Source organism: Acomys minous (assembly GCF_964271855.1).
Source record: "Acomys minous genome assembly, chromosome: 1".
NCBI lineage: Eukaryota > Metazoa > Chordata > Mammalia > Rodentia > Muridae > Acomys > Acomys minous.
The window spans coordinates 112,604,804-112,613,863 of record NC_140483.1 but is presented as its reverse complement, the minus strand read 5'-3'; the positions used below and the strand labels follow the sequence as shown (position 1 = coordinate 112,613,863).

Genomic DNA, 9,060 nt, shown 5'->3' with positions numbered 1-9,060 from the left:
GCTTTAGCCCGACAGAATGGCTCCCGCAAAGAAGGGTGGCGAGAAGAAGAAGGGCCTTTCCACCATCAACGAGGTGGTGACCCGAGAGTACACCATCAGCATTCACAAGCGCATCCATGGAGTGGGCTTCAAGAAGCGTGCTCCTCGGGCACTCAAAGAAATTCGGAAATTTGCCATGAAGGAGATGGGGACTCCAGATGTGCGCATAGACACCAGGCTCAACAAAGCTGTCTGGACCAAAGGAATAAGGAACGTTCCCTATCGCATCTGAGTACGCTTGTCCAGAAAGCGTAATGAAGATGAGAACTCCCCCAACAAGCTCTACACATTGGTAACCTACGTGCCTGTTACCACATTCAAGAATCTACAGACAGTCAATGTGGACGAGAACTAACCTGCTGAGTGTCAAATAAAGTTAAGAACTGCCTCAAAAAAAAAAAAAAAAAAAAAAAAAAAAAAAAAAAGAAATAACACATGGGGCTGGGGAGATAGCTAAGTCAGTAATGTCTTACCACCGAAGAGCAAGGACCTGAGCTTAATTTTCAGCACCCAGGTGAACCTGACGGTGGTGTATGCCTGTAATTCTAGCACTGGGAAGGCAGAGACAGGAGGACCTTTGGGGATCACTGGTCAAGCTACTATAGCATAGTCAGGAAGCCTCAGGTCAAAGTTAAAACAAAAAAAGGGATGTCTCCTGAGGAATGATACCCAAGGCCTCTGGCCTCCACATGTACATACACCCAAACACACTAGTATGCAAACACACACACACACACACACACACACACACACACACACCATGTACACTAGTGAAGTAATGGCATGTATGTTAGACAGGTAGCTACTTTTTTTTTAAATTGGATTTTAGGCTCAACCCATAGCAGGGAATTTGTATCTGAGTGGCCAAAAGCCAATGGCTAAGGAGTCGTATGACTTTGCAAATGGACACGGTGTCAACCTGTCTTCTAAATACTTATGATTACGCAGATAGATGAGTGCCACTCTCAACTCTGGCTACAGACACTTAGTAGAAGTGGGCAGTGGTTAACGCAGAGATCTGTAGCTGGCCAAAGTACTGAGAATAAGTGGCTGCTGAGTGCTCAGTACTAAATGGGACATATATCGACATGTCCTTGCCATCCAAGGCTTAGAGAGTATTTTGGAAAAGGACGTCAAAAAGAATACAAGAGCCACAGGATAGATTGGAGTGCTATGAAATGCAAATTTCTGTACAGGACGTGGCTTTTGGATTAATCCAACCATGGCAGCGGTGGTTACCTGCATAAGACCTACTTAAGATGAAGCCTTTCAAAATTCTAGCATGGATGGGCCTAGACACACGAGCGCTTCCCCCACTGGCTGGGAAGCGATTGGAGGTTAATGGCTGCTGGGGATGTGGAGTAAGTTTTTTCAGGGGTATAGTCACTGGGAAGTTGTCTATAGTCCATAAATAACCACACACACACACACACACACACACACACACACACACACACACACACGCAAGCAACAGTAACTGAACTCAGTGGGCTCTGTGGCTAGTGAGGTCATGGTTCTTAGAGAAGAGCCCACTACTGCCATTTTCCTAAAGCAGTATGAGTCTTAACTACGTTATAAACACTTATCCGTATACCCACAGATGAATGTAGCTTTCACTCTTCATCAAAGAAACCTCTTTTGGGGGCCATGCAAGAAAGCCACAACTGGTCCCAATGGAGAGAGCAGCTGGTCGGGCCAGCTAGCTCCGGCTGATACAGAAAGGCTCAGGGTGCATCTCGGCAGAGAGACTGTAAGAGTGGAGGAACATAAGGCTTGCTGCAAGATTGTGGCTTCCACATATGAGGGGAAGCTAGGCCCATGAACTTTCAACAATATGGCCGCGTGAAGGAGAGGTGAGCAACAGTGGCAATGGCTGACGTGCCAATGTGAGGCGCAATGAGCAATGAAAGGCTGCCGAGAGGGAAGAACTCACCCGGGATGAGCTCCCTAATTGGTAATCCATTACCAAGTGGTCAGCCGTAAAAACATACACACACGCATCGATACTATGGAATCCAACAGGTTGTAACTACATACTTATTATCACATTGAACATGTATTAACATAAATATATATAACCAGTAATTAAAGAGAAAGAGGCCATGAATTTAAGAGGAATCTGAGGAACATGGGAAAGAGAAATTATGCAGTCATATTTTAATTAAAATACTATATATATATATATATATATATATATATATATATATATATATATATATATTTTGGTCTTCTGAGACAGGGTTTCTCTGTGTAGCCTTGGCTGTCCTGGAGTAGCTTTGTAGACCAGGCTAGCCCTGAACTTGCAATGATCTGCCTGCCTCTGCCTCTCAAGTGCTGGGATTAAAGATGTGTGCCACCACTGCCCGGCAAAAGTACAATAAGTTTTAAAAAAGAAAAAAAAAGTTCAGTGGGTTATGAAAAGTAAAAAAGTCAGGAAAGCAGGTGGGATGTGTTGGGGAAAAGTCTCCCTGAGGTTGTGAAGGGGGAATAAGAGTGGTTCGTGGGGCGTTGCTATTCCTCCAGGCTTCCTGCTGACATCTGAGGCCAGGAACCAACTTGTCGGTGGCGTGCTCCTGACATGCCTTGTTTATCATCAGACATCAGTATCCCTCTCTCACTACTCTAGTCACCCCAAAGGTCCAGTTTCAACCCCGAGAGCTAGTTTCCTCACTCCTAGAGCCTCTGCATTTGTAAGACAGTTAATAAAAACAGTATTGAAACCTGTAGATTTGTTATCAGCGATTTATTTTGCTAAGCATTGTTGGGCCAATTCTTGTATTTTCTTGGTAGGCAAATCTTCAATTTAGCAACAGTTTTTGTAGTTCCGTAGGGCTGGGGTTGTAGCTGAATGCATGTTTCGTATTGTTTTAATCTCTAGACAACTCCTCCCAAAATCGTATCACTCATTTTGAAAGAAACAGTTCAAGTACGCCATATGAGAATTATCTTACAATTAGTTGATATCTGTTTGCTTCTTTGAGACAAATTAGTTGATATCTGTTTGCTTCTTTGAGACAAGTTCATGTTGTTAAGCCAGGCATCCCCCCTGCCCCTCCCCCCCCAACCAAATTTCCTCTTTCTGCCCCAGTTCTAGGATTACAGGCACTACCACGCCAGGCTGCACTACTCAGTTAAAAAAACTATATTAAATTTTTATTTATGTACTTATCGAGTATGTGTGTGGGCATGCAAACAGAGCATTGAGTGAGTGAAGGTCAGGAAACAACTTTCAGAGAGTCTGTTATGACCTTCCACCTTGTGGGTCTGAGGACTGAACTCAATGTTGGTGCAAATGCCCTTGCTTAGCAGCAGAGCCTCGCCATGGCTCTGAACTACCCAGTTTTTAAAACTAACATTGTTTGCTGGGTGTGGTGGTGCATGCCTTTAATCTCAGCACTTGGGAGGCAGAGGCAGGTGGATCTCTGTGAGTCTGCAAAGTGAGTCCAGTACAGTCAAGGCTACACAGAGAAACTCTGTCTCAAAAAATAAAAGCAGACAAACCAACCAACCCCCCTCCCCCCCAAAAAAAACATTGCTCTACTTCAGGTTGGGGACATAGCAGTTTGTAGGGTACTTGCCTCACTGAAGGGGGCTCTGTGTTCAAGCCCCAATCTGGCTATAAACAAAGTCTTCCTGCAGAAAAAGAAGGCCTATTATGTAAGGTGTAAGATACAGGCCCTTTTGTAACATTATTCAGCAACTTATAGTAAATCAGGGTGTCTCCTTCTACTTAATTTCAGACAGGCTGAAGGGACGAATGGGTTAAGGATCAGGAGAGTTGCGTGGATTCTCCAGGTGAAACCTAGGTACCTTTTTGAGCGGTGGCCAGAGAAGGGCGGACACGACGGAGGTGACTTGGAACACAGAGGACGCGATTCACGAGCCTCTGTGAACTGGAGACTGCAGAAGAGCGCATCCTCCTGAGCCTCTAGCCAATCACCTCCCAGCGACAGCTGTTCAGATGGGAGCGGCCCACTCTTCTGGACCTCTGACCCACACATTACAGGCTGGTGCATTTACACTTGATTTAAACCACTAAAATTGAGGCAATTTGTGGCAGTCGTGATAGAAAATTACTACCATCTTCTATACTATCTTTCTTTATAGCCCAAGTATGATTTTGGCTTTTGATGGTTTTTGAAACTTGACTTCAAAAATATTTTTTTTAGTAGCAACGCGCGCGCACACACACTCCTTTGTGTGCTTTTTTTTTTACTAGCCTCCAAACACTATTTAATAGCCTTTGGTGTGATCAGAAAGGGCAGTGCAAGGCCTTTGTAGGAGAAAACGTGGGCTTAAGATAGGCTGTGAGACAAATTTTGGGTAAAAAGTTTTATGGGTCGGTTGGTGTCCCTCTCCCTCCACTGAAAGTCCTGCCTGGCTACAGGAGGTGGCTACTTAAGGCTCCTTCATCCCCTCTGCTAGTTCCTCTTCTGAGTGAGATTCAAGCATCCTCCCTTGGGCCCTCCTTGCTACTTAGCTTCTTTGGGTCTGTGGACTGTAGCATGGTTATCCTGTACTTTATGGCTAATATCCACTTGTAAGTAAGGATATACCATGCGTGTCTTTCTGGGTCTGGAGTACTTTACTCAGGATGATATTTCCATTCATTTGCCTGAAAATTGCTTGATGTCCCAAAATTTGTCCTGCCTACAAGAAGTGTAGGGATAAAGATGGAACAGAGATTGAGGGAACCAATGACTGGCCCAACTTGAGATCCACCCCACGAAAAAGAGCCAGCCCCTGTCAATATCAGTGATACCCTGCTATGCTTGCAGACAGGGGCCTAGCACAATGGTCTTCTGAGAGGCTTCATCTAACAGCGGATGGAAACAGATGCTGAGACCCACAGTCCAACAATAGGCAGAGCTCAGGGAGTCTTGTGGGAAAGTGGGAGGAAGGATTGAGGGAACCCGAGGGGTCAAGGACACCACAAGAAGAGTTACAGAGTAAACTAACCTGGGCCCATGGTGGCTCACAGAGACTGAACCACGCATGGGCTGGACCTAGATGCCCTCCTGTGTCCGTCCCCCGACCCCCGCTGCCATTCCCCACTTGTTCCTCTTGTGGGTCCCCTAACAAATGGAGCAGGGACTGTCCCTGATTCGGTTGCCTGCCTTTGGATGCCTTTCCTATAGCTAGGCTGTCTTGTTTCGACCCAGTGGGAGAGGGTGAGCTTAATCCTGCTGTGACCTGATGTGTCAGGGTGGGTTGGTACCCAAGGAGGGCTTCTCCTGAGGAGAAGGGAAAGTGGGAGCAGAGGGAGGGGCTGCAAGAGTGGGCCTGGGGGAGGGTAGGTTGAGGGATGGGGGTTGGGGGGGTTGGGGGAGGGGGAGGGGGAGAGGGAGGGAGTTGGGATCAGGCTTTAAAGTGATTAAATAAGTTAATGAAAAAAAAAAAAGGTAGGTCGTGAAATAAAACACCATAAGCCGACAGAAAACGAAGATGGGTAAACAATGAATAACGTTTTCCTGAAACATATATTACTGGTTAAGCCTGGAACTGTGGGTCTATGACTCATTTCTCAGCCTTAGTTCTATGCTTAAAATCTGAGTATGAATGCCTGGTTCGCTGAAATGTTCAATTCAAACAAACCCAAAGCACACAAACGTCCTAACTCCAAAGCTTCTCCAAAGACTGATATAAGGAGTGTTGGTTTCTTTGGCACTGGTGGCCTGCAGGGTCGCGGGCTCTACCCGTGCGAAGCGCCCAGGGAGGTGGCCTGAACAGGGTAGCTTCAGCGTGCGCTCCCAGCAGTTTTGGGCTTCCTCGGCTTCCGCCCTCTGCCGCGGTCACGTGCCTGTGCTCACGTGCCAGGCGCTGCTGTCACTTCGCCACAGTTCCGGCGTCCTCTGTGTGAGGTTCTTTAACGTCTCCCGCGGAGTCGTCTTCGCTTTGCTCCGGGTCTCCCGTGGCCGCCGAGGCCTTTGGAGCTCGACCGGTCCCCCGCGCCTGCCCGTGCGTCCCCGGCGTCCCCGGCGTCCCCGCGGCTGTCCAGGTGAGGCCGCCCGGGGGCCCTTCCCCCCGGCTCCGGAGGGCGGGCTGGTTCCCCGGCTTGCCTCGCTGGGGTCTGCGGAAGCGCCCGGCCTTCCCGGCAGGAGGAAGCGGAGGGCGCGCGGGGGTGGGCAGGGCAGGGCCGGGGCCTCCCGGGAAGGCCGCGCTGCGCCCCAGGTGCCAGCCGTTCCCGGATGGAGCCGGCTCTGCCTGGGACCGCCGGTCTGCGCCGCCGCAGCCTTGCTTGTTCAGGCAAGCAGGTCCCCACATAGAGAAATTAAGCTCCACACTGACTAAGCACATTGGGAGCGCGGAATAGAATTTGGGTATGATTTTCACTTCCTTATGGTCGTGGGCAAGAACATACATCTTGAGAATGGAGAGAGTGAGCTTTTTGTATCGTCGTAAAATGAGTTGTTAACTTTTAGCTGTAAGTTGAGGACTGAGGATTTTTTAGCTCGTCATTGTATAGTTTTCTTGTCAGAATAGACTCCCATTATTGGCTGTACCTAAGTTGTTCCAGAAATTTCTCTCAGTTTTGGTTTTGAAAATATGTTGTCAATTTTTTTTGGATAAGAAGGGACTGGTTTTGGAAAATCTCTCATGCCACTTGTTATATTCTGTTTTAAACCAGTAATTTTAAAGAAAGGAATAAATATGTCTGCAAATTGAAGCAGAGACCATAAATATCATAAATAAATAAATAAAATGCCATAATTGGTTCTTTTCCAGTATTTTATCTTATTTTCTGTAGAAAAGATTGGAAGGCAATTGAGTAGATTTAAAGTACTGTTTTGCTTTTTTTTCTTCATATACAAAGCATTGAGTATGATTGCACTTTCACACCAATGGTGTCCAAAGACTCCTATTTAATATTCTGTATAGGTTTTAACTTGACTATCAATCTTTTAAACAGCCATTTTAAAAGTCACAGTATATATTAAGGCTAATAACTGAAAGCTCTTTCCTGGAAAAGAACAAGCCAATAGAAAGCCCTTTTATGGGGTGGTGAACAAGATTTGAAATATGTAAATGTCTTTCAGTCATAGGGTATTTAAAATTTAAGTTAAATGAAATCAATATAGTATTAATACTAGTAGTTAAAAATATAATGCCTGCTATTCTGTTTTTATCTTGACCTTAAATTGAAGACCTGTGGAGAAACGTTCAAGGTCATAACATTTAGATGACCAAAATGGACATCCGAGGTGCGGTGGATGCTGCTGTCCCAACTAACATCATTGCAGCCAAGGCTGCTGAAGTTCGTGCCAACAAAGTGAACTGGCAGTCCTATCTTCAGTACGTACTGGTTTGTTGTGAGTCATGGATGTCATATGCTTTTGCATCAGGCCTTTTCATGGTCATGCTTCTATGAGAGAAATCCTGGAAACATACTAATAAATATGGAAGAAACATTTCCTCCTCTCTGTAGCTCGTTATCTTAGGAAGTCGGCCTGGTATGGTAGGAACAGTTTGGGGAAGCAGAGCACTTCACAGTGGTTATTTTATCTTATGTATGACAGTTTTGTGTGTGTGTGTATGTGTGTGTGTGTGTGTGTGTGTGTGTGTGTGTGTATACTACATTATGCTGGTGCCCTCAGGGCTTAGAAGAGGGTCTCAGATACCCTGAAGGTGGAGTTAGGGTTGTGAAACATCATGTGTGTGCCGAATGCCATGTCTTCTCAGGTCAGGATAACTTGAGTGGTAGGTGTCTTTACCCTGTGAGCTGTTTCATCAGCCTTCGTTTATTCTTGATACTACTTCATCATTTTATTTTCTGAGGGCTTATTTTGGTGTATTTATAACTGAGTTACTGACAATCAGATTTGAATATACACATTGAAAAATCAATTGAGAAATCTGTTGCTTTTTTTTTCTTTCCCCTATATAAAGGTTATATAGAGTAGCATCTCAAAAAGAACTCATAGGACCAAAATAGACTTTTACTTCATTGTTAGCTGTGATGGTAGAATTGGTACCAAATCAGAGAACTGATTCTACCATCAGAAACTATGGTCCTTGTCAAGGATGAGTGCTGTTTGACCTTGTGGCAAAAAAGTGGATCTGTCCAAATACAGCAGTTACTATGAAAGAGGCACCAATTGTGCTGCAGGTTATTTATGGTTTGGAGGCAAGCAGTGGTGAGCGCTAAAGCTCACAGCCAGGCAGGGGCTGCTTGTGACATTCTGGGTCAACCTGTACAAAACATGAAAGTGATAGTCAGTTGCAGGGGGGCGGTTTGTGTTCCAGGGTTGCCTTTTTCACTATCCTCACGGGAGTGCAAGGGACAGAGTTTAATATTTACTCTTGGAGTGTGAGGCGCTCAGCTGTCGAGGGCTTGTACAGTGAATGTGAGTGTGGGATGCACTGTACACCACAAGAACCCGAATGCCCTCAGCCTGCAGCAGATGACCCAGCGCCCTACTAGATGGATTGCTGCATTCAGTAGAAGAGTGGGTTTGTGGGGAACTGCCTTAGCTCTAGGGTGACATTGTAATGTTAAGGTTGTAAGAATGGTCAGAACTGGACCGATTTGAGATGTGAAAGATGTCTAGGATGACTTCCAGATTTCTGTGTTTTCTTTTTTTGGGTTTTCGAGACAGGGTTTCTCTGTGTAGCCTTGGCTGTCCTTGAACTCAATCTGTAGACCAGGTTGGCCTCAGATTCTCAGAAATTCACCTGCCTCTGCCTCCCGAGTGCTGGGATTAAAGGTGTGTGCCACTTCTAGATTCCTACTTTACGGACCTGGGTTATGGGGGCCCAGTTGCTACAGGCCTCGTAGAAGAAAGACTCACTGATGTCATGATTCCCACTGATCAATGTGTACTTACTTAAGTCCTCTGAGCTCCTGATTTCTTTAGTCCAGACAGCTGTAGGTTAGAGGACAAGGAGTTGCGTGTTTGTAGAGCCTGACTCTATTTGTAATGCAAACAGAGGAGTGTTGATCACAAAGCACTGGCAGAGCGCAGGCCTCTCTCTCTCTCGCTTTTGGAGTGTTTTCAGTTTCATGGAGAGTTTTCAGTTGGA

The 9,060-nt window shown here is 45.8% G+C and overlaps 2 protein-coding genes across 4 annotated transcripts in view; both read left to right on the top strand.

Annotated features, from left to right (window-relative positions):
* Positions 1-422, top strand: LOC311608192 (large ribosomal subunit protein eL31-like). The gene has a single exon (XM_084800550.1). It carries the CDS (start codon positions 17-19, stop codon positions 269-271), a length of 255 nt encoding a protein of 84 aa, XP_084656676.1. The 5' UTR covers positions 1-16; the 3' UTR covers positions 272-422.
* Positions 423-5,842: 5,420 nt separating this feature from the next.
* The window catches only part of ATP6V1H (ATPase H+ transporting V1 subunit H), a 72,249-nt gene continuing 69,031 nt past the window's right edge, over positions 5,843-9,060 (top strand). For 2 of the 3 annotated variants that reach the window (XM_084791488.1, XM_084791486.1), the window contains exons 1-2: positions 5,843-6,037; positions 7,185-7,332. In XM_084791488.1, the coding sequence (XP_084647614.1) occupies positions 7,220-7,332 (113 nt within the window). In that variant the 5' untranslated portion in view covers positions 5,843-6,037; positions 7,185-7,219. Of the gene's footprint in view, positions 6,038-6,208; positions 6,360-7,184; positions 7,333-9,060 lie in introns of those variants that run through there. The other variant, XM_084791487.1, reaches the window with a different exon arrangement.

Bases quoted from the DNA above. Each gene is read 5' to 3' on its own strand.
- LOC311608192 (XM_084800550.1), top strand. From the start codon at position 17: ATGGCTCCCGCAAAGAAGGGTGGCGAGAAGAAGAAGGGCCTTTCCACC.